At 39.8% G+C, this 25,914-nt stretch overlaps 3 protein-coding genes across 4 annotated transcripts in view; 2 read left to right on the forward strand and 1 right to left on the reverse strand.

Moving 5' to 3' along the window:
- The first annotated feature begins 1,401 nt into the window (after window positions 1-1,401).
- On the forward strand, window positions 1,402-11,677 carry peng (Pumilio and CPL domain-containing protein penguin). Its single transcript, XM_067784387.1, has 7 exons — window positions 1,402-2,157; window positions 2,483-2,642; window positions 9,445-9,984; window positions 10,115-10,517; window positions 10,784-11,025; window positions 11,074-11,232; window positions 11,316-11,677. Exons 1-7 carry the CDS (start codon window positions 1,493-1,495, stop codon window positions 11,487-11,489), a joined length of 2,343 nt encoding a protein of 780 aa, XP_067640488.1. The 5' UTR covers window positions 1,402-1,492; the 3' UTR covers window positions 11,490-11,677.
- On the reverse strand, window positions 11,505-16,525 carry dod ((peptidyl-prolyl cis/trans isomerase) NIMA-interacting 1 dodo). Its single transcript, XM_067784395.1, has 3 exons — window positions 16,281-16,525; window positions 15,889-16,200; window positions 11,505-11,846 (listed from the first exon to the last, which is right to left on the reverse strand). The coding sequence occupies exons 1-3, from the start codon at window positions 16,339-16,341 to the stop codon at window positions 11,737-11,739; spliced, it is 483 nt and encodes a 160-aa protein (XP_067640496.1). The 5' UTR covers window positions 16,342-16,525; the 3' UTR covers window positions 11,505-11,736.
- Window positions 16,526-18,070: 1,545 nt separating this feature from the next.
- The window catches only part of mRNA-cap (mRNA-capping-enzyme), an 82,404-nt gene continuing 74,560 nt past the window's right edge, over window positions 18,071-25,914 (forward strand). Inside the window, exons 1-7 of one of the 2 annotated variants that reach the window (XM_067784389.1) lie at window positions 18,071-18,431; window positions 18,574-19,451; window positions 19,514-19,649; window positions 19,714-19,852; window positions 19,922-20,094; window positions 20,394-20,494; window positions 20,709-20,902. In XM_067784389.1, the coding sequence (XP_067640490.1) occupies window positions 18,228-18,431; window positions 18,574-19,451; window positions 19,514-19,649; window positions 19,714-19,852; window positions 19,922-20,094; window positions 20,394-20,494; window positions 20,709-20,902 (1,825 nt within the window). In that variant the 5' untranslated portion in view covers window positions 18,071-18,227. The remainder of the gene's footprint in view (window positions 18,432-18,573; window positions 19,452-19,513; window positions 19,650-19,713; window positions 19,853-19,921; window positions 20,095-20,393; window positions 20,495-20,708; window positions 20,903-25,914) is intronic. The other variant, XM_067784388.1, reaches the window with a different exon arrangement.

Genomic DNA, 25,914 nt, shown 5'->3' on the forward strand with positions numbered 1-25,914 from the left:
GAAAATCAAGAGGAGCACGACGCAAATTGGAAGAGAAGCTCGGCCTTAGATCTCTTCGGAGGTTATCCCGCCTTACATTTATTTATTTACATTTAATAGTGAAATATTTATGTATGTAAATGTAAATCTTCTTCGGTTTTTTGGAAATATCTTTTGACAGAAATCAGATTTGAAATTACCGCTTTCGGATTCGTGGTCCTGGGATCAAAACACGTCTTTTGACACCTCTCCAGATATTATTAGACGAGTTGTAGCACTTGTGAGCTAAAGTAAAGAATTACCCTTGCTTTTTGCAGAGCTTTCTCAGAAATAAGCATTAATAATGGCCGCATAGATTAGGGAAATTCTGACGTTTGCATTCATCACTGTATAAAAATTGTCCTTTGAAATGCCAAAATTTAATTTTTAACGCATATGGCATAAGGACAATGGGCGCTTTTAGCGAACGCAAATGCTAATTAATCGTTGAGTGATAATTTTTTAAAGCGCCAAATACACGACACGAACATTTCCGCGAACATTCCGCAATCTTGTTCGCAGCTTTGGCCATACACCATACGAACTTTTGGCCGAACATTAGTTCTCTTTCAGACAGCGATGAATACGGACAAAAATTGTGCTGCAGCAATATTGCTCGCTGTGGCAATTAAGCGTAAAAAATATTTATACATTTCAATAAATTCACTCAGAAATTTTTTATTGTCCATTTTATTTTCCGCGCACGTCTGTTCCGTTCAGAAATTACTACGATTATGAGCTATTTCGCCATACACGCACGACCAGTTCGCGCAAATGTTCGCCAAAAATTAAAATATTTTGATTTTTGGCGAACATTTGCGCGAACTGTCAAACACCACCATACACGACAGAAAAGGTCGCAGAAACATGACATAACGGGAATGTTCGCGGAAATGTTCGTGTCGTGTATTTGGCGCTTAAACGCAACATCGAGTACTTTTGATCCACTCAATTGTTATCGCTCAACAACTGCTCAACAGTGGTGTTTCCTAAAAGCGCTCAATGATGTGTGGTGGCCGCAAGACCATTTCTTAACCAGAATTTATTTTAAGATAGAGATGTTGCCGGGACGAAAAATAGTGTGAAGCAAGCTTTACAAAATTCTAGTAGGTCACATTCACTACTTACCACAGCAGAATTTGTTAAACTACCACATTCTGTATTTATTATTTAACAATTATTTGTACACTTTTTATTCAGCTAATCTGTTCAGATTTTAAATTTTTACAGTCTAAAACTCCAATCAGTGTATTTTGTGTGCTGAAACAATGTTTCAAAACACAATGTGTTAAAGTTTTTGGTGTGGTGAAAGTGGTCTACTAGAATTTTGTGAAGCTCCGCTGCTTTTCACTGAACTTCGCGCATGCAACATCTTTATTCTTTATAACTTTTGCTATATGTCAAAAGGGAAAAATAAAGTTTTGTTTAACACACGTGGAGTACTTGTTTTGCTATAAACTATTCAATAATAAAAATGATTAAAAGTAGGAAACGGCCAGCGGAACATAACAGTGATGAACCGAAAAGTTTTAAATTCAATGGAAATAAAACTAACAAAACTTCAGAAAAAGTCAGCAGCAAAATATCCCCAACCAAGAGGACTAAGGAGGTTAAACCCAAGTCTAATTTGTCTAGTAAAACAATGGACATTAGGAAACCGAGCAAAGCTTCAGGAAAGTTCAAAGGCAAAGAGAACAAGGTAGCTCCATCTAAGGCTAAACACTTCGGTAAACCCAAGCCAAAAGTACCTGAAAAATCAATGAAAGTCAAGCCAATGAACAAAAATCCCGAAAATGTCGGCGGCAAACATACCAACCATTTTGCTAAACCCAAGTCAACTATGCCGGGGAAAACATTGAAAGGCAAGTTTACAGGAAAACAATCGGGAAAGCCAAACGCTAAAAAATTTACTATTAAATTTCCCGCCCAACCTTTTGGTAGTGGAAAACTTGATAGAAGCGTGGCCACTGCCAAAAAATATGGTGCGACTGGCAAAACACTTGCTTCTGCTGATGGCGAAAAAACCGACTGGCGAAAATTTAAACAAGAGAAAAAGGAACTGAAACTCAAACGTAAGCAAGCCAAAGATTCATATGAGATTTCGGTGGAAGCAAAGCAGATTTATGAAAAACTCAAATGGTAAAGAAAATATGAACTATAGCACGGAAGTGCGCTTATGGCTAGCTTTCCTTTTTTGTTACTTTGGAGTTACCAAGTTGATGCCAAATGAGTCAACACATCATCATAAAGGTTTAATCACAGATTTTGCGAAAAGTACAAACTTTTGGTAAAATGTATTATTTCAAGATTCATTTTGCAATGGCTTGATAACGCCTGAAGAAGACCGTGAGGGAAGTCTCTTCACCTACCGTTCAATAATACTTCGTAAAGTGGCAAAAAAGTGAATGATTTAGCTGATTACTCCCATTTTATTATAGTCGCAATAATAATATTTTTTCAATAGTCGCCGTACAGAGAAAAAATCAGAGCTAGTGGAAAAGTTATATAATGTTTTGAATCGTGGTGATGTTATCAAAAAACTGATAAAGGCTCATGACACAGCTCGTATCATTCAATGCATGCTGAAATATGCATCTCCATCCTTACGCGATCAACTATCAGAGGTAAATAAATTTACGTGCGCTGAGAAGCAACACGTTGAGGGCTTGTTGTTGTTGTTGTTGTTGTTGTTGTTGTTGTTGTAGCAGTGCTTCATCCAAGAGGTGCGGCCGATCACAAATTGTCATCAATATCCTCTAACGGGATTTCAAGGAAACTTGCTGTTTCAACAGGGGTGAACCATAATGAGAAGGGTGTTAGAGGCGTTGTTGCACATTACAATTAAAGAGATGGTTGGTGTCATGTGTGGACACATTGCAAGCGGGCATACATTTTGTATGTCGGGGTTGTATGTATGTATGTATGTATGTATGTATAATTTATTCAGTCTATGATTAAACAATCTTACAGACTAGAATACAAAAGCAAATAAATACTTAAACAAATAATCAACTGAAAACCACAACGAATAACGTACATAAGTAACATGACTAGCGAAAACAAAAAATAAGATAATGCAAGTAGATTATAGGAACTCTTGCAAAGTTGACTTGAAGATGCTTCTCGACAAAGAAAAATCAATAAAAAACCTCCGTGAGAGTCTATTAAATTCATTTAGTGCCCGAAAAATTGGGTCAAAATTACAATAATTAGCCCTGCAAGCACTCATGTAAAATGGAAAAAATGTTCGAAGACTCCGATTAGGTACATTAAATGACACCTTCGCTAAGAGAACTGGGCAATCAAGAGAGCCAACTATTAGATCATAGACGAACATTAGCAGATGTTCTATCCTTCTGGATTCGAGAGGTTGGAGATTTATGAGTAAGCAGCGCGAGTGATAGGATGGAATTGGGTCGTCAAAGTTGAGTGAAAATAGACAAAAACGAGTAAATTTTCTTTGAACCCTTTTAATCCTGGCTGCATAGCAGCTATAGATAGGACTCCAAACAATTGAGGCGTATTCTAGTTTTGGTCGAACGAGAGAGGTAAAAAGAGCCTTCCTTGTATAAGGACCCTTAAAGTCTTTTGCATATCTACGAAGAAAGGCAAGGTTTCTGTAAGGCTTGGGAAGCATATAAGAGATATGATTGACAAAAGAGAAAGAGGAATCAAAAACAACACCTAAGTCAATAAATGCATTAACCGAAACCAGTCGAGCACCTGCGATATCGTAGAGGGTGGAATATAAGTTAGATGATTTAGTAAAAGACATGTGGAAACATTTATTCACATTGAGGAAGAGATTATTGTCATTACACCATTCAATAAGATTATTTAGGTCATTTTGTAGGAGTAGGGAATCCGACTCGCCGTTAACTCTATGAAATAACTTTAAATCATCTGCATATAGAAGGAAAGAGGACGAAAAAAAAACAGGAACCAATATCATTTATAAAAAGCACAAACAACAAAGGCCCGAGAATGCTCCCCTGAGGAACTCCAGACGTTGCATAAAAAGGTAGGGACTTGCAGCCCTCGATTTCAACACATAGAGACCGGTTCGATAGATACGATTTTAACCAAGATAAGAATACAGAGTGAAATCCAATATACTCAAGTTTAGATAGTAAGATTTGATGTGAAACTTTATCAAAAGCCTTTGAGAAGTCGGTATATATGGTATCAACCTGGCAGCCATCCTTAAATGCAGAGATACAGAAATCAGAAAACGACCCTAGATTAGTGACAGTAGAGCGACCAGCAACAAACCCATGTTGACGCGGGTCAATCACCCTTTTAATGATAAAAGACAACTTCTCCTTTATGATTTTTTCGAAAAGCTTTGAGCATACTGTGAGTTTGGCAATCGGCCTATAGTTAGAGATGTCATTTTTATTACCAGATTTAAAAATAGGACAAATTGAGCTCCTTTTCCATCTATCGATAAAAGTTCCAGAGGACAGAGATATATTGAAGATATGGCAAATGGGAGCGCAGAGAGTTAAACTACAGTGCTTCAGTACAAAGGCGTAAAGGCCATCAGTGTCACAACTTAGCGAGGGTTTAAGGGAAAGCATAGCATTGCGAACATCAACCTCTGAGATAATGAGGGAGCCAAAATCAATCTGATCACAAAGTCCCGAGCGCGAATGAGAGCCAGCCAAACCTACATTGGCATCATCAAAGTTAGATTTAATTGTTTCTGGATAGGTAAGGGTTTAACCTGTTACGGTATCCAGATCGAAGTTGAGCTAGAGTTACTCGTGTTTCCCTGAGGAGTGTGCGCTCCTCTTCCGCAAGTTTGCGTACTGTTCTTTGAGTACTGGATTCACCGGGCAATTCCTGGCATAAAGGACCGACGCCTGTTTGTGGAGTTCACTGAGAAACTGCTTGTGTTTTTTGGCTTCATACGGCTGAGTTCTCAGGTGCCGTATTTCCTCATACGGAGATGACTCCTTAAGCCCCTAGGCGGTGTTGGCTCATCAATCAGATACCTGTTGGGATGCCCAGGTTTCTGGGTATTCAACAGGAACTGTTTGGTTAGCATCTCATTTCTCTCTCTTATGGGGAGTATAAGCGCCTCATTATGTAGATGCTGCTCTGGGGACATAAGAAGACAGCCCGTTGCGATTATGAGAGCAGTATTTGGCAGACCTGTAGCTTCTTTCAGTGAGTAGTTTTAAGGTTTGGCGACCATATAGGAGACGCGTAGCATGAAATCTGCTGGCCAATTGCTTTGTAAGTAGTAATGAGCGTTTCTTTATCTTTTCCCCAAGTACTGCCAGCAAGAGATTTGAGAATTTTATTACGGCTCTGGATTTTCGGTACAATTGCGGCTGCATGCTCACCAAAATGTAGATCCTGATCAAACGTCACACCCAAGATTTTGGGGTGTAGGACAGTCGGTAGCGTAGTGCCATCGACGTGGATGTTCAAAATGGTTGACATTTGGGACGTCCAAGTTGTAAATAAGGTCGCGGATGATTTAGTCGGTGATAATGCCAGGTTTCGCGAGGCGAAAAAACTGGAGAAATCAGGGAGGTAGCCGTTTATTCTGTTGCAAAGCCCATCGATCTGTGGGCCCGGGCCTGTGGCCATTATTGTGCAGTCATCCGGTGGCGAAGGTAGTTTTTATATGTAAAAATTAAACAAAATTGGGGATATGACACCACCCCTTGTTTAATTCTTCTTGGCTTTGATGTTTCGTTTCTGAATTGCACCGATGCCTGCCGACCACCCAGATAATTTGCGGTCCACCTTTTAAGACATGTGGGGAAGGGTAGACCCTTCCAAGTCTTGCAGTAACGTGCCATGGTTGACCGTATTTTTTATTATTTTTTTTATTTATTTATTATTACGGTCTTTAAGACCTAGTTTAGGTTAAAATAAGAGATTAAACATAAATTCTCATGTCACATTTAGTGACGTACAATATAAAAACAATTTTTCTTTGAACTTACTAATATTTTCACAGTCTTTCACATCAGAAGGTAACTCATTATACATTTTATACCCTAAATATTCAAGAGACCTTTTGGCGAACTCAGTTCGTAGGACAATAAATAAAGTGTGGTTCAATAATTGAACGATATACCAATATTTTATGACTTTGATTGATATGTTTACATGTTCTATACATGAAGCCTATTTTCTGTGCAATTTTCCTTTCCAGATAAGTTACATGCTCTCCAAAATTTAGATTATCATCAATAAAAACTCCTAAATACTTAATTTGGTCTACTCTTTGGATTTCCATGTTTTTTACCTTCAGCGTAATATTATTTAAACAATTGTTACTTATGATATTAGTGTTTTTACAAAATATCATGAACTTAGTTTTTTCGACATTTAATTTCAGTTTTCTAAGGCATAACCATTTGTATAGCGAGTCCAGGTCTTCTTGTACTTTCAGCATGGCACATTCTGCATATTTTTCACTTATGATAAGCAATGCATCATCCGCAAATAGATGTATTTTACAACATTTTAAGCATCTTTTTTGGCGCCAAGACCGAGCCTTGTGGTAAACCAATGTTAACATCCACCACTGATGAAACCTCCTTTCCAATTATCGTTCTCTGTTTTCTGTCACCCAAATAACTCCGGAACCATTCCAACGCCTTTCCTCTTATACCAATTTTAAACATAACGTCCAATAGCTCAGATCTATCGACAGTTTCAAAAGCCCGTTTTAAATCCAAGAAGACAGACACCGTAAATTTTTTGTCCGCCATGTCTTCTTTCCAATCTGCAATTACCATATTCAACGCTGTTTCACAAGAATGGCTCTTCCTGAATCCCGATTGTTCTGGGATAATCACATTGTGCTTCTCTAAGTATGCCACAAGTTGATCCTTCACCACTGTCTCCATAATTTTTTCATCTGTAGGTAACGTGTTAATTGGACGTGGTTCCTCAGGTTTCATTGTATTTTTTACTTTTTCAACAGGTATTATTGTTGAAAATTTCCAGTAACTAGGTACAATACCGCTGTTTAAGGATTCGTTAATTATGTCTTTGTAGAAATTAGCAGTATATGTCACGGCATTTTTAACGACACCCTCGGATAAAAGCTTGTCGCCGCCATATTTGTTTTTAAGTGATTTTGTGATAATAATAATATCGTCCACTACAATGTCAGTAAATTTAAATGTTTCAAATGGATTACTATGATTTGCGCTTATTTCATCCCCATTTACAATTTCTTCGATGCTATCATTAATTTCAACAATAAAGTTATTTAGAGCATTAGCTATATCATATTCGTTTTCCAGGCATTCACCGTTAATTACAATTTTAGTGATATGTTTTTTAACATCATTAAGCTCGACGAGGTCTTTTAGACACTTCCACATACGTTTCATATCGCCATTGCTTTTGATAGCAAAAAAAAAAAACACAAGCAGGTCCTTGGTGAACTCCACAAACAGGCGTCAGACCTTTATGTCGGGAATTACCCGGTGAATCCAGTACTCAGGGAACAGTACCCAAAACTTGCGGAAGAGGAACGCATACTCCCCAGGGAAACACGAGTCACTCTAGCTCAACTTCGATATGGATACTGTAACAGGTTAAACTCTTACATATCCAGAATCAACCCCGACATACAAAATGTATGCCCCGCTTGCAATGTGTCCCCACATGACACCAACCATCTTGTTGTTGTTGTTGTTGTAGCGATAAGGCTACTCCCCGAAGGCTTTGGGGAGTGTTATCGATGTAATGGTCCTTTGCCGGATACAGATCCGGTACGCTCCGGTACCACAGCACCATTAAGGTGCTAGCCCGACCATTTCTGGAACGATTTATGTGACCACATTAAACCTTCAGGCCATTCCCTCCCTCCCCACCCCCAAGTTCCATGAGGAGCTTGGGGTCGCCAGAGCCTCGTCTTTTAGTGAAACAGGATTCGCCACGGATAGGTGAGGTTGACAATTGGGTTTGGAGAAGCTATATATTGCGCTGGCAACCTGAAGGGTTGCGCTACACAGCCCCTTGAATCTGGTATTTTAGTCGCCTCTTACGACAGGCATACCTACCGCGGGAATATTCTGACCCCCTAACCCGCTGGGGCCCAACCATCTCTTGTTGTTGTAGCAATGCTCGCCCCACCTAATAGCCGCGACCGATCACAAATTGTCATCAATATCCTCAAACGGGAGTCCAAGGAAACTTGCCGTTTCAACAGGGGTGGACCATAAGGAAAGGGGTGTTAGAGGCGTTGGTTCCACATTATAATTGAAGAGATGGTTGGTGTCATGTGGGGACACATTGCAAGCGGGGCATACATTTTGTATGTCGGGGTTGATTCTGGATAGGTAAGAGTTTAACCTGTTACAGTATCCAGAACGAAGTTGAGCAAGAGTGACACGCGTTTCCCTGGGGAGTATGCGTTCCTCTTCCGCAAGTTTTGGATAATTTTCGTTAAGAACTGGATTCACCGGGCAATTCCCGGCATAAAGGTCCGACGCCTGTTTATGGAGTTCACCAAGGACCTGCTTGTGTTTTTTCACTTCATACGGCTGGGTTCTCAGGTGCCGTATTTCCTCAAAATGCTTACGGAGATGACTCCTTAAGCCCCTAGGCGGTGCTGGTTCATCAATCAGATGTCTGTTGGGATGCCCAGGTTTCTGGGTATTCAACAGGAACTGTTTGGTCAGCATCTCATTTCTCTCCCTGATGTGGAGCCAACGCCTCTAACGCCCCTTTCATTATTGTCCACCCTTGTTGACTCCCGTTAGAGGATATTGATGACAATTTGCTACATTTGAACATTGCTACAACAACAACAAGCGAACCGAGGCGGATTCAATGACCTTGCGGAAAGCACGCTCCCCTTGGCGAGCATCAGTCGGGATTTGGAGGGCAGCAAAGCGGTTGTCTGTAAAGGATTTGTATTCGTCCCACTTTCCTTTTTTAAAGTTTAATGAAAGTGCGTTTTTCTGTGACAATGAAGTCGGCGGTACGCTCGAGCGAAATAAGCATAGGCAGGTGGTCGGAAGCCAATGTTACCATCGGCTGCCAGTTGACGCAGTTTACGAGTCCTGCGCTCACGATAGATATATCCGGCGAGCTGTGACAGCTTCCTAACATACGTGTGGGGGCATCTCCGTTTATTGTGCAGACCGTCGTTTCTTCTATTTGATCCGCCAACATCTCACCCCTACTGTCTGACTGCAAGTTTGAATGCCATAGATCGTGATGGGCATTGAAGTCGCCTAAAATAATGCGATTATTGCCAGTGAGTAAGGCGCTGATGTTAGGGCGGTATCCACTGGAGCAGCAGGTGGCAGGAGGGATGTAGATGTTGAGGGATTGTGATAAAGGTCCACTCTGGTGGCACCAATCAGTTAATCCTTATTGTATTTTATCCACAATATATGTATATCTTATATTCCTTTATTGTATCTTATATGCTCTTAGAAACTATTACCACTGGTAGTTGAAATGTCTATATCCAAGTATTCACACTTTTGCGTCTTGCGTATGTTCAAATATGGTTCACCGACAATCAAATCAAAACTTGTTGATGGTTTTATGGGCAATGTTGTACGTTTAGCTGGTCATAATATAGCAAGCAAAATTCTTGATCATGCCTATCATACAGTTGCCAGTCAAAAACAGCGCAGTTATTTACGACAAGAATTTTATGGAGAATTATATCGTAGTTCAAAAGATGAAAATGTGAAAACACTTGCTGATACATATAAAGAGACGCTTAATATGAAACGTTCAATTTTGGGTGCAGTTAAATCGAATCTTGATCATTTGGCTAACAAGCAATTGGTTGACAATTCTCTTGTCCATGCTGTTATTTTGGAATATTTAGCTGAATGTGAAGACGATAAGATAGAGGAAACTGTAAGCGCATTCGCTCCACTAGTACCACTCATGTTAACCACAAAAGATGGCACACAAGCTGCAACAATTTGTTTCTATAAATCATCACCAAAAAATCGACGTGTATGTATTATTAAGAAAAGTTCGAAATGCAAAATACACAATTAGAATCATTGAATACTTGATAATTAGTGTATATTTGCGTTTTGAATTTATTTCCGTTTCATACACAATGTTAATTGAACACTTGCAGGCTATAATAAAAACAATTAAAGAACACTTGGTGAAAATAAGTACACATGAGCACGGCCACGCCTTTTTATTAGCTCTAATTAACTCCTTAGATGATACAAAAGCAACTAAGAAAGCTATATACGACACTTTAAAACCAGAATTAGAAACTTTAATGTCGAATCAATGGGGACGTCGAATTATTGAATGGTTGGTAGCGCCTGGAGATACCAGTTGTTTTCATCCCAGCTTCATTGCGTTTATTGAAACTGGGTTGCAATATAGCAAAAAGGATAAGGAAGTGAGACGTAAGGAAATATTTGAGCAAATTGAAGAATCTTTGTGCACTGCTATTACCGAACATCCTAAATTTTGGTTGTCAAATCGGCATATTGGTCTTGTCACCGCTGAGATATTGAAAAAATGTAAGTAAATTAGAAAATTTGTAGGTGGCTATTTTTAACTCATTTTCTGACTAAAAATTATACTCTTGGGACAAAGTTCGTAATAATTTTTACATTCTTGAACCAAATACTGAAATATTCCACTCTTCAGCCGTGTGCGGAGATGAGAGAGAGAGAGTTAAGCAAACTCTGAGATTATTAAGTTTTATTATGATTTCTAGGTTTTTAATGCTTTATCACATACTTTGCTTTAACATGTTTCATGTTTCTATTAAAACCAACTACAGTAAGTCAACAGCATTTTAAGAAAGCTACTATAGCTCTAGCTGATGTTATTGTCGATCCAGAATGGACTGTAATGGTGGAAGAGGAAGTAGGAAAACCCAAAGGAAATAAAATCGTACACGATGTTGAGAAAATAATTACAGATGCAACAAAAGTGAAAAATCAAAAACGTTTGGCTTCTACCACGCTAGACGCTGAAAATGAAAACGAGTCATCAGACGATGAGACAGTTGAAACCAGAGAAGTAAATACTTAAAAAAAAAAATCGATTATTTTATACAATGTTCTTTAGCACGGGCAAGTGGATGTTGTAACAATAAGTGGCATTGAGGAATCTGGTCTGCATATTGTATTAAAAAAGATTATCAAAAATGATAAAGATCGTCTAGAGCAAAATAGTGGAGCACAAACATTCGGCTCTACAATTCTAACAAAGCTTAGTAATAACACTGTAAGGCAGAGAATTGTTGCAATTTGAAATTATCTTTTTAACAAAAATAAAGCTTTATCACCACGACATGTTTCATTTTCCAGCTCAAAAATTGGATTAATGTAAATCGTGCCTGCTTCATACTGCTCAACATTTTTGAACAAAACGCTGATGTTACCAAATTAACACTTAAAGAATTACTGAAGCCTTTGAATGGAGAGTTAAAAAGAGGAACTGCAGCAGGACAAAAACTGTTGCTTGAAAAATTGGAGCTTTGAATAAATATACATATATTTTTAATATAATTCGTTTTGTTTTAATCAGCTTTTTTTATTTTTTCGCGACAATATGTATTAGAATTATTATTCAGTTAACTACATAGGTGTAATAAAGCGAGTTAATATTGTAACATTTACAAATGCAGATAAATTAAAAAGAAAAAATAAATAATTATTCAATTTTCAAATACGATTTAACTTAAATATTTCAAACGAGTACAAAGTAGCAGTACGAATCAAGTTTAATTTATTCTGTTCGTAAAATAATATGTAATCCCGAGTCTGTGTCGACTATTTTAGACATTTGCCCAACTTTCAAGCTAAATGCTGCGTCCTCGAATGCTTTTTGCATTTGTCCTGAAACAAGAAGAATTGCATTAGCTTAATTACATAAAGATGGGCGATAATTAACGCATTTACAATAATATCGGCACTTGATTGAAAATTGAATCAGGAATGGGTATTGAATTATAAACTAGAATCTTTATTATGGATCGTATATGCATGATATGAGAACGTGGATGATCCCGGAAAAGTAAAATAAGAAAAATTTTCGAATTAAAATGCTCAAAATAGTACTTGAGCTTCTAGCTGAATGGCAAGTATGGGAGTATATCCTTAGCGTTTCTTGGGCCCACTCGAAACACACCAGTTTTAAAATTTGTCAAAAATGTACGAATTTAACCCTTCATGAGAAGCTAACTCTGAGTTGAAAATAATCAGCGATACAATGGGCGCTTTCAGCGAAAACTCTTTCCGTTGATACGTTGCAAACATATTTCCGTCACCTGAATATAGTTAAAAAAAAAAACTAAAAAACGCGCTTTCAAATAATATCGAACTGAAAAACCCCTGCGTGGTAGACCTGTCATAGGAGGCGACTAAAATACCAAATTTATTCAAGGGGTTGTGTAGGGCAACCCTCTCAAACGGTTGCCAGCGCAATATATAGTTTTTCCAACCCAGGTCGGAAGGATCATGCAGAGAGGTTAAGAGACTAGCCCATAACAGAACTAGGTGGAGAGAACTCAATTTTACCCTATGCTCCTAAAGGAGCGATATCTGTTTTTGTAATTCACTTAACTTACTTAAATGACAAAGATAGGTATCAAGGAAATAAAAAAAATAGGTTCCAGAGGAAGAATTGTATTCATAAACAACACATTAAAATGTCAAAGAACCTTCAGTTAACCGAATAGACACGTAGTGAAATAAATTTATGATCAGTAATTGTAAAATCGCAACGGTTGAGTGGATCAAAATTACTCAACTGTGTGTTCAGAAAATTATCATTCAACGATTGATCGTTTCATTTGCTCAACGTGTTAGTTATGAATAAAATTAAAGTGTTGGTTATTATGGTGAAGTGTAAAAAATTATTTAAGAAGCCCTTTTAGTTAAAATTCAAGGATAGTTATAGCATTTTCAGGTCAAATGAAACTTTTTTCATTTTAAATGAAATTTTTTGTCATTTCAACTGAAACTTTTTTCAAGTCAAATGAAACTTTTTTTCATTTCAAATGAACCTTTTTTTCATTTTAAATGAAACTTTTTTCATTTTAATGAAACTTGTTTCATTTCAAATGAAACTTTTTTCAAGTCAAATGAAACCATACTACTAAGGTAATTGTCAAGATATATTTATATCGTACTTTATAACGCTATTTATCAAATTTTTCTTTAAGACAACTATTTCTAATTAGCCACATTGAAGGCAACATTTTTGCTTAAATTTTCTTTGTGAATTTAAGCTGCAGTTAAGGTCGGCTTAGTTTAACCTTGCCTTTTGATCGTTTCAATTTTTTAATAGATAAAGTAGCAGGGTTATACGCTGGGCAACTTATATACTACAGTTTAACCACCCACTGAAAATAAGCACCTATATTTTTTACTTGTATCTACTCTTATATGTATACCCTGTCCGACCCAAAAACGTCCGCTAAAAACGTTGGTATACATGAAAATTATACAATCAAATGAAAATTTTATAGTGTTCATAGTGTTTAATGTGACAAAGTGTACCACAAATCGATGGTACCGATTTTCTATGTAATTAATGGTGTAATTTTTGTAAATTTTATTTATGTTTCATTTGTAATTGGCGGCCACCGTGGTGTGATGGTAGCGTGCTCCGCCTATCACGCCGTATGCCCTGGGTTCAACTCCCGGGCAAAGCAACATCAAAATTTTAGAAATAAGATTTTTCAATTAGAAGAAAATTTTTCTAAGCGGGGTCGCCTCTCGGCAGTGTCTGGCAAGCGCTCCGATTGTATTTCTGCCATGAAAAGCTCTCAGTGAAAACTCATCTGCCTTGCAGATGCCGTTCGGAGTCGGCATAAAACATGTAGGTCCCGTCCGGCCAATTTGTAGGGAAAAATCAAGGAGGTTATCGCGCCTTACATTTATTTATTTATTCATTTGTAATTTTGTGAACCGCCACATCTAAAAATATTACGCCCATGATGATGCCAAGGAAATTTGGTGAAACCTTGGGCCGTAAGGTGGAATAAACTTTGTTTTATTCGCACTACAACGAAATAGATCAGAATAGTTTAAAGAAAACTTAATCTCCGAAAATTTTTTTAGTAGGTCATGAAAAAACCCTTAAAAATCAAAGTAAAAAAAAGTAAAAAAAAATGAAATTTCGCAAGCTCGAAAATTATTTTTTTGGGTATACGTGAAACTTTTTTTCCTGACCCTAAATCCTATCGAAAAATCGATGGCGCGATATTGGTTAATAAATCGACCCATTCTAATATATATATTCTAAGTATTACATTAAAATACAATATAATGGAATAAAAACAAATATATATTTTTTCAAAGGCCCAAACAACTGAGGTGCAATGTAACTGCGCCATAGAGTAGAAAAGATCACTTTTTACGGTTATGTTTTTCAGCATAGTTAAAAAAGATCTCTCCACAGTCCACATGCTCTACTATATAGTTGGTAAAAGTAATGTTTCTCTCAATACCTTGTTATCGTTCTATGTTGTTTGGTAAGACGTTGGTCAAAGAGAAAAGCATATATAATACAGAGGATTCAACCGATGTGTTAGTTGGTGTCAGGCAGTGAATAGGAAATACGCTCATGCTGTTTGGTTCCTTCTCTTTGTTCTCTACGTTGCTTTATTCCTAAGTTATTAACAAAGTATATGTAGGAGAAGAATGTGTTTTATATATGAGTAGATACAAGTAAAAAATATAGGTGCTTATTTTCAGTGGGTGGTTAAACTGTATTTTATAAGTTGCCTAGCGTATAACCCTGCTACTTTACTTAAAAAATTGAAACGATCAAAAGGCATGGTTAAACTAAGCCGACTTTAACTGCAGCTTAAATTCACAAAGAAAATTTAAGCAAAAATTTTGCCTTCAATGTGGCTAATTAGAAATAGTTGTCTTAAAGAAAAATTTGATAAATAGCGTTATAAAGTACGATATAAATATATCCTGACAATTACCTTAGTAGTATGGTTTCATTTGACTTGAAAAGTTTCATTTGAAATGAAAAAAGTTTCATTTGAAATGAAAAAAGTTTCATTTAAAATGAAAAAAGTTTCATTTAAATGAAAAAAGGTTTATTTGAAATGAAAAGTTTCATTTAACTTGAAAAAAGTTTCATTTGACCTGAAAATGCTATATTTCATTTGGAAGTTGGCTCAACTCGCCGTTTAAATTAAAATTTCTATCACTTATGCTAGTTTAAACTACGGTTAAAGTTGACTAGAATTTAACCCTACCACTTCGGCCGCATAAGCTAAGATGCGCAGCAAAATTGTATGTTATCGAACAAAGTGGCACTGCGTTTTGAACTCGCACCGGGAAAAACCGGGCATAATACCTACATACATACAATAGCCTGAAACACGTTTGCAACGTATCAACAAAAATAGTGTTCTCTGAAAGCGCCCAATAGCTGGGGAATGGTGAACCGAATTAATGAAACATGTGAGCCATACTTTTCGAAAGTCTCCATTTCTTAAAAGGTTGGTTTTCATTCCCTGATCATATTACGTCATAACCACAAAGACATTGTTAAAGGTTTAAGAAATTGAATTGAATTGGTACACTTCGGTACTAACACGTTATGGTACCAAGCCGACTGCTTGGAAACAATTTCCATTTACTCTTCGCAAGTCGAAGACGTCAACACTTCACTTTTGGCAGATTTATGGATTTCAACGTCCTTCAGGAATTATTCTCAACCCATTAACACGCTGGGTCAATATAGTTTGGAATTACAGTTTTCCAACTTTTTTAATGTTATTTTGATACAAAAATGATAAAAATATCCGCATGCGCTGCTCGGCAAGCATAAGTCCTCTTATCAGAACCGGTATAACGATTGCAGGTTGCACGGTGTGCTTAAATTTTTTAGCATATCTATGTAAATATATACCTTTTCCGAATGGTCCTAAGTCACCTCCCCGCTTAGCTGAACTACAGTCTGAATATTTGGTGGCAAGGCCAGCAAGAGTAGCATCGCCGACTTCAATTTGTTTGCGATAGTCTTCCAAAATCACACGTGCTTCTTCCTTTGTGCGCGTTATATTCTCTTCACGCCATGAACTAGGCCGTCGACTGCCTTTATGCTTGACAAGAAGATGGGAGCAACGCACCTCAGTTGGACCCGCTGTCTCTTTTTTTGCAGGTTCAGTTGGCAAATCCCATTGTGATTCTTTTGTATAAATATTTAGGTAGTATGTCAATCCTGAAATTATAATTAAATCCCGATGCATATAAATATGTATGTATTGTAAATCACATATCTTGTTGTTTCATATATCTTACCGGTTGAACGACTTTTGCGCACTTCCCAACCTTCCGGTATACTTTTCTCAGTATCGGACATAATGCACTGTTTTATATTTATTTATATATTTTAAAATATCCGGAAACTTTGGAATTGTTCAGTTTTATTAACTAAACGGTGGAATATCAAATGTTGCCCCAACTGCTTTTATTTTGCAAGTATTCGTCGGTTGTCTCCATGTAGGCTGCAAAATCAGCTTCTTGTGTATTGAAGTGTTCCCGGACAGTTATTTGGTATGTTCCTTTGTAATGCTGGCTGCTACCTTCCCAACAAGAACATTAGCCGTGTTTTTTTTAAACGCATATACGACTACGTTTGCGCGTAAAACAACGCTTATCCTCGCTTAGATAATGCTTAGGAGACCCATCTAGCGGCAGTGGTTAAATAACTAGCTACTGAAGACGGTGTCCGTAAAATCGGAGACACAAACCTCTGGCCAAAATGTATAACATATCGCAGAATCGGGTATGATATAATGCCGCTGATATCAATGATATCCACTTAGCGGATATTATTGAAGATTCGCGGCAGTGGTTAAATAACTCGCTAGAAAACGGGTTGTGCTTATTAGCGGGGACACGCACCTCTGTTGGTCATAGTAGCTATCATCCGGTGGCAAAATCCTGAGCCAGATAAATAATTTTGCATGTAAATGCAACAACAACGATTTGAGCCAGATAAATCCAGATATAAGTCTGGTTCAATTTGTGAGCCAGATAACTTTTTAATTACTTCTTTTTAGGTTGCCAACGCGGCCTTTAATATACCTACTTTTACAAAAATAAAAGTCGCTGCTTAGCCTTTCGCCGTATGAGTTAAATAAAAAACAGCGGCGACATCTGCCGATCACATTTCACGTGTGCCAAAAATTTCACGACATCTGCTTCTCAAGTCTCTCAATGATCCAGAGCATTCCCGTGAGAATTGAACGTGAGCCGGAGGTGTCAAACTCACTGAAAGACGGCAAGTGTATATTCTAAAGCAGAATCAGTTGCGATGAATCGTGGACGTACGCACTTTTCGATCGTAGAAGTGGATAATAGTGTAGAGATAAAATGGAGAGACACATTTCAGTTGCAACTATAATGCCCCTGGAAAAATCGTTGGATCATGTGGTCCACTGGAGTACTTACCATTATACTCCACTGTAATGCAGCAATGAACCAACTCATGTTTCTACACGAGCACATTGTAAGCCGATCATTGCTCGTTTTTAAAGATTGTAATCACTACACGATGTTTATTGGACTGTGGGTACTCCATGGATTACTCTGATGTAATGCGGAGCTGGAGAATATGGTCCAGTCCTAGGACATCGCAATGTTAATTGGACCATATTTTTTGTATGAATTGTGGTTAATTTTGGAGTACTCGGTTGGTCCATAGCGAGTACTCCATACATGCATGCATGGGTACTCGCGATTTTTGCAGGGGCATAATGAAAATTAGTAGTAATTATTTTCTGCGCAACAATTTCATAAGTGTAGATAAAGCTAGAACACGAGGAGTGTGTGTGTGTTTCGTGTTGATCATGATGGGATTATAGAAGGTGGCGCATTGTAAACATTAGTTCAGCTGTTTTTTATGGGCAATCTTTACGTCACTTTCTTTCAGCTCTTGTTTTTTTCTCTCTTTCTTTCATTCGCTGAAGCAGTCAAGTGTGACGTAAATGCGCAGAACAAACTAATTTTGAACTCGAGAATGCATAATCTTCTGTGTGTGATTTGTGTGTGTTGATGGACCACTAATTCATCGAAATCGATAAATATGTGTAAGCTCCATTGTCACATCTGCAGTTTTTCGTGTATCAGCTGTAATAAGTTGTACTATTTGGTTATTATTTAATAAATCTACAGAGAATTTTAAATACTTAGTTAAGTGTTGAGAAGCACACATCCGGTGTTGCAGTGCAGAATTTTATAAATATGTCGGGAAACTCGAAGGGTGGTGGGGGTGAACGTGGTCCCATACCAAACCGCTGGTTACATTGTCCAAGAAAAAGTGAAAAGGTTATTGCTGAACGTTTTTTAGCTTTCAAAACACCATTAAGCAGTGCATTTAATGATCAAGTGCCAATAGAGTGCCTTTTTCAACCAGAAATGATTTTTAGTTATTGCAAAACAATAAAGGTGTGTATCAAGTAACTACCCCTGCAACGTGTCGCCCATAATACGAAGAGTAAATATGTATACACGTATCACACATTTATGTACCTAATGAGTTGAATTTTCTTGTAACTATGTTTAGTATTAATTGATTGTTTAATTTCAGTTAAAATTAGGGCTTTGGATTGATTTAACAAACACAAAACGTTTCTACGATCGCCAAGTAGTTGAATCGCACGATACACAATATGTTAAATTACAGTGTCGTGGGCATGGAGAGACACCATCACCAGAGCAAACGCAATCATTTATTGAGATTGTAGATAATTTTATAAATGAACGTCCTTTCGATATTGTAGCTGTACATTGTACGCATGGATTTAATAGAACTGGCTTTTTAATCTGTTCCTATTTAGTGGAACGTCTCGATTACGCCATAGATACGGCGTTGGCTATATTTGCTGACGCACGTCCACCCGGGATTTATAAACAAGATTATATTGATGAACTTTTTCGACGCTACGGAGATGGAGAAGAAGGTTTAATGGCACCCCCAATGCCAGATTGGTGTTTAGAATACGATGACACCGATGCAGGCATCCATGCGAATAGTACTGATTCGTCTCATAAGCGGAATGCTTATGAAATGTCTTCGTCGACAAGTGAACATTATTCCGAGGTATTTAGTTCACATAAAAGCAATGGTAGCGTTGAAGAAGTATTGCGTGAAAACGAGGTAGGGGCCAATGTGAGAAATGGTTCGGAGGATGTTGAAGCAGGCGTTTCCAATGGGGGTGCTAGTCGCAAGAAAAAACGTCGTAGGGAAATTATTATTAAAAATGCAACATTTATGAGTGGTGTTCCAGGTGTTGTACATTTTACGGAATCTCCCAGACTTGCGGAGTTACAACAAAAGGTGCAGGACATGTGTGGTTGGAAAGTAAGCGGCTTCCCAGGCTCTCAGCCCGTTTCAATGGATACGCAAAATATAAAACGGTTAAATAAAATACCATATAGAGTTTCATGGAAGGCCGATGGCACACGGTAGGCAAACAAAAAAATGGGCTCATTCTTGCATTACCTATTACTTAACTAATTTCCTCCAGATACATGATGCTTATTAATAAACGCGATGAAATATACTTTTTTGATCGCAACAATTCATGTTTTAAAGTTGAGAACTTAAGTTTTGTAAAAGCTGGCAATATAAATGAGCACTTGGAGAATACACTTCTAGATGGAGTATGTTAAAAATTAATAATATTTGTATGTCTCTTTGTATGTAAATATGTTTTTAATTCTTCAGGAAATGGTAATTGACAAGTTTAATGGTCAATCTATACCGCGATACCTGATTTATGACATTATTAAAATATCGAATATGGACGTTGGCCCACTGCCATTCTATCCCGACCGTTTGCGTTGCATTAAAACGGAGATTATTGGTAAGTTGGTAATTTGTATATGATACCTAGTGCGAATTGAAATAATTTTGTATTTGTGTAATTTTGTAGATCCCCGCGTTGAGGCTATAAATAAAGGTGTGATTAATCGCCCAGCCGAACCATTTAGCATACGCCATAAGGAATTTTGGGATATTCGGCAATCGGCATCATTGTTAGGTGAAAAGTTTGCTAAATCCTTGTTACATGAACCAGACGGCTTAATTTTTCAACCATCGAAGGAGGTAAGCATATTAAATATGTAAAAAATAGTATAGCACGATTGGTGCTTGGGCCAAAACCACCTATGCGTTGTGCCTTGATAGACTCAGCCCAATTCGTCTTGACTGGGGGACTGAGAGCCGTTTTCACCATCTCCAGTTCAAGCTAACTGGCACTTAATATGACATATCACCAAATGATTCCTGTCAAATAAAGTGCCTCTAAAGCAACCCTTAATCAAAATGCCCTGCGAGTGCTAGTATGCATGTATTATAATCCGATAACAATCTTAGATAACACTTTTAAATTTATCATTTTTTAGGCCTACACCGCTGGAGTATGTCCGGATGTCTTAAAGTGGAAGCCATTTAATATGAACTCAATAGACTTCAAACTTAAAATAGCATATGAAAGTGGCACGGGGTGAGTCCATAACGGAACCCGATATATTGAAAATTTCTCAATAAGAGAAATACATGAAAAAATGTATATTATGCGTTTTTTCATTTTGGAATTTTAATAAGTTTTTTTGTTATTAATATTTTTTATTAATGACAAAAAAACTATTATTAATAAATTTAAACCAATGGGATATTGAAATTTAAAATAAATAAACGCGTATGTTTTTCTGTTGCAGCATGTTAACCGAAAAAATTGGCTTATTATACGTTGGTGGATGTGATCAGCCCTTCGATAGGATTAAATATACAAAGGCGTTAAAAGATTTGGATAATAAGATAATTGAGTGTTCTGTTAACGCGCAAGGAAAATGGGAATTCATGCGGGAACGCACAGATAAGCTATTACCAAATAGCTACAATACAGCCCAAGGTAAGTATATATTTATATAAATCCATTCGTATGAAGATTCTTTCGGAGATGGGAAGCAGAACTGCATCAAACAGCTCTCTACTGGGATGTTCTGGTTTCAAACATTTCAGCAGAATCTGCCGCCGCAGTATCAATTTATGTAGCTCGAGGTCAATAGGAGGCATCAATGTATATCTGGCCTCTACATAGGATGTAGCCTCCCGACGCGAAAGCTTAGAGATATTTGGTTCAGTTGCGGTAGTCAGTGACCCCACTCTGTGAAGCCCCTTATCATTTGTATCAGCTGTATGCACCCCAGCGGGTTATTGGGCTTGCACAAATCACACACAGAAGATTGCGCATTCACGCGTTCAAAATTGCTTCGTTCTGCGCATCTACGTCACACTTGACCGCTTGATCGAATGAAAGAAAAAAACAAGAGCTAAAGGAAAATGACGTAAAAATTGCCCATAAAAACAACTGATCTTTTGTTTACATGCGCAATGCGCAATCTTTTGTGTGTGATTTGTGGGGGGCTTACAACATACACGCGGCAGGTAAGGGGTTGTGTAGCGCAACCCTTTAATGGTGTTGCCAGCGCAATATATTGCTTTTCCAACCCAATTGTCAACCGCACCTATGCGTGGTCAATCCTGTTTCTTTAACAGCCGATGCTATGGTGACCCAAGTTCCTTATGGATCTAGGGGGTGGGAGGGCGGTATGACTTAGAAGGTTTCATGTGGTTGTTGTTGTTGTTGTTGTAGCAGTGCTCCGCCGCACCTAATAGCTGCGACCGATCACAAATTGTCATCAATATCCTCTAACGGGAGTCCAAGGAAACTAGCTGTATCAACCCTCTTCCCAAGGCCGTCGGTCTATGTACCGGAGCGACTCGGGATTTTTCCCGGCCAAGGACTGTCATTTCAGTGTAGCCCCATTTAATTTGTTACGTCCCTCCCACAAATTGTCATCCTCCCAGCAGCTCCTTGCAGCGGGACTGCTCCATATTCTCTTGTTCCGGGAAGGTATCGAACCCAATCCGGGTCCGTCTCCTGATCCCGGTCCTGAGAAATTGTTTTGCTGCATCTGGCGGAAAAGAATCTTTTTAGGACGGTCATACTCCTGTCAGTGTGTCTCGTGTAAGGGATGTTGTTCTGGGCTAGACCCCAAAACCAGATGTCCACGTAACTTCTATAAATCTTTTGTGGCTCCTTGCTGTTCACGTCTGCGCCTTAGCGCCCCCGCTACCCTCCAGTAGCCCCGCTGCTCAGCAAGCCACAATAAGTACCCGTTGTTTCTCGCGCCCCACGGCGCCACCAACTAACACGGCTGCTCCCACTCATACCTACAATCTCCGTAGTAAAGTCGGGAGCAATGCCGAGCATCAGCCCCTGCCCCCGTCTTCTTCCCCCTGTTGTTGTTGTTGTTGTAGCGATAAGGTTGCTCCCCGAAGGCTTTGGGGAGTGTCATCGGTGTAATGGTCCTTTGCCGGATACAAATCCGATACGCTCCGGTACCATGGCACCATTAAGGTGCTAGCCCGACCATCTCGGGAACGATTTATGTGGCCACATTAAACCTTCAGGCCATTCCCTCCCTCCCTACCCCCAAATTCCATGAGGAGCTTGGGGTCGCCAGAGCCTCGTCTGTTAGTGAAACAGGATTCGCCCCCCTCTTTTCCGACAGCAATTGTGTAGGTCAGGGAAACAGACTCTTAGTCCCTACCTCCTTTTGCACCGTTTGCCAGCACAGAATATATACGTTTGCGACATCCGCCCAATGCAGCTCCTGCCATGGACGGTGCACCTTTCCTAGATGTTCTGGTCTCCGCGACGGCAACCCCCCGACGGGTTTCATTGGGCCATGCTGCCAGGCCGCATACCCAAATACACCGGGTACCCCAATGCCTACCCAAGGACGTATAGTCCCAGGGCCTCGCAGGGCCAGCAATCGCGTTCTAGCCTTCCACAACCCAGGCGTAGTCACCCGTCACTTACTCCCAGAGTGACGACCTCTCCCCCTATGCACTTCAGAATTCTGCAGTTAAACTGTAATGGATAACTGGGAACATAGTCGACTTCATGAAGGGGCACAACATCCGCCTTGCTGCGATTCAAGAGACTAAACTCACAGCAAGATCTGCATTGCAGACCTGTTCTGGGTATAATGTCCACAGAAAAGATCGCGAGAGCGGAAATGGAGGCCGCCTCGCGTTTATCATACACCACACTGTGCAATATCATATATTTGATCCCGACATCGACCGCAGGGACAGTGTATTAGAACGTCAAGGATTATCTGTCCGGTCGGGCGATGCAAATCTAGAAACCATCAACATCTACATCCCTCCTATCACCTGTTGCCCCAGTGGATATCGCTCTGATATCACCGGCGTACTCACTGGAAACAATCGCATTATCTTAGGCGATTTCAATGCCCATCACGATCTATGGCTTTCAAACTTACGGGTGGACAGTAGGGGTGAGATGTAAGCAGATCAAATAGAAGAAACGACGTTCTGCACTATAAACGGAGATGCCCCCACACGTATGGTAGGAAGCTGTCACAGTTCGCCAGATATTTCAATCGTGAGCGCAGAACTCGTAAACTGCGTCAACTGACAGCCGATGGTAATATTGGCATCCGACCACCTGCCTATACTTATTTCGTTCGAGCGTCCCGCCGTCGCAGAAAAACTCACTTTCATTACTTTTAAAAAAGGAAAGTGGGACGAATACAAATCCTATACAGACAACGGCTTTGCTGCCCTCCCTATCCCAACTGATGCCCGCCAAGGGGAGTGTGCTTTCCGCAAGGTCATTGAATCAGCCTCGGCTCGTTTCATTTCCGCCGGTAGAATTCCCGAAATTCGGCCCACTTCCCGGCAGAGGCCGCAAGTTTAGCGAGAGAACGTGATCTTATAAGACAGCTCGATCCCGGCGACCCCCAAATAAGGGACATAAACCAACGCACCAGATTGCTTGTGGATGAACACAAGCGGGCGAAATGGGAGGAGCACCCAAGCGGTTGTAACCTCTCTGCCGGTGTAGGTCCACTGTAAAGTCCCTATCGAATCCGTCTAGGCACAATGACAAAGTTTCCATCGCCTTTGGCGACAAAGTGCTGTCGGATGCGAAAAAATGCGCGAGCGCTTTCTGCCGACAATACATAATGCATTCTACGGTCGACAAAAATAGACGGAGGGCCAACAGACGCGCACGTAAACATAAGTTCAGTGCGTCACCAATTACCATCACCGCCAAAGAGGTTCAGGATGCCATCGGTCATGCTAAACCATCCAAAGCAGTGGGCCCAGACGGCATAGCCATGCCGATGCTTAAAAGCCTAGGCAAAGAGGGTTTCAAATATTTAGCACATGTCTTCAACCTGTCTCTTTCCACCTTTGTCATACCTGAAAAACGGCCAAGGTGGTCCCGCTACTAAAGCCTGGGAAACCAGCTAACATAGGAGAGTCATATTGCCCGATATCTCTCCTATCGCCAGTAGCCAAGACGCTTGAAGCCATTTTGCTCCCCCACTTCAAAGCAAATTTGCAGCTAGCCTGTCATCTGCATGGCTTTAGAAAACTCCATAGTACCACCACCGCGTTGAATGCCATTAGCACCCAGATAAATTGTGGTCTAAATCAGAAGCCCCACCATAGAACAGTACTCGTAGCGCTAGACATATCAAAAGCTTTTGATACGGTCAACCATGGCACGTTACCCCAGCGGGTCAGGGGATCAGAATATACCCGCGGTAGGTATGCCTGTCGTAAGAGGCGACTAAAATACCAGATTCAAGGGGCTGTGTAGCGCAACCCTTCAGGTTGCCAGCGCAATATATAGCTTTTCCAAACCCAATTGTCAACCTCACCTATCCGCGGCGAGTCCTGTTCCACTAACAGATGAGGCTCTGGCGACCCCAAGCTCCTCATGGAACTTGGGGGTGGGGAGGGAGGGAATGGCCTGAAGGTTTAATGTGGCCACATAAATCGTTCCCGAGATGGTCGGGCTAGCACCTTAATGGTGCTATGGTACCGGAGCGTACCGGATCTGTATCCGGCAAAGGACCATCACATCGATAACACTCCCAAAGCCTTCGGGGAGCAACCTTATTGCTACAACAACAACAACAACTGCAAGACTTGGAAGGGTCTACCCTTCCCCCATGTCTTAAAAGGTGGACCGCAAATTATCTGGGTGGTCGGCAGGCATCGGTGCAATTCAGAAACGAAATATCAAAGCCAAGATGAATTAATCAAGGGGTACCTCAGGGTGGTGTCCTATCCCCACTTTTGTTTAATTTTTACATATCAAAACTACCTTCGCCACCAGAAGGAGTTACTATCGTTTCTTACGCCGATGACTGCACAATAATGGCCACAGGCTCGGCCCCAAAGATCGATGAGCTTTGCAACAGAATAAACGGCTACCTCACTGATCTCTCCAGTTTTTTCTCCTCGCGCAACCTGGCATTATCACCGACTAAATCATCCGCGACCCTATTTACAACTTGGACGTCCCAAATGTCGACCATTTTGAACATCCACGTCGATGGCACTACGCTACCGACTGTCCTACACCCCAAAATCTTGGGTGTGACGTTTGATCAGGATCTACATTTTGGTGAGCACGCAGCCGGAATTGTTCCGAAAATCCAGAGCCGTAATAAAATCCTCAAATCCCTTGCTGGCAGTACTTGGGGAAAAGACAAAGAAACGCTCATTACCACATACAAAGCAATTGGCCAGCCGTTTGCGTGCTACGCGTCCCCTATATGGTCACCAAGCCTAAAAACTACCCACTGGAAGAAGCTACAGACCTGCCAAAATACTGCGCTCAGAACCGCCACGGGCTGTCTGCTTATGTCCCCAGAACACCATCTACATAATGAGGCAAGAATACTCTCCATCAGGGAGAGAAATGAGATGCTAACCAAAGAGTTCCTGTTGAATACCCAGAAACCTGGGTATTCCAACAGACATCTGATTGATGAGACAGCACCGCCTAGGGACCGCCTAAGGAGTCAT

The sequence above is a fragment of the Eurosta solidaginis genome, chromosome 4, assembly GCF_040869045.1.
Source record: "Eurosta solidaginis isolate ZX-2024a chromosome 4, ASM4086904v1, whole genome shotgun sequence".
Lineage (NCBI taxonomy): Eukaryota > Metazoa > Arthropoda > Insecta > Diptera > Tephritidae > Eurosta > Eurosta solidaginis.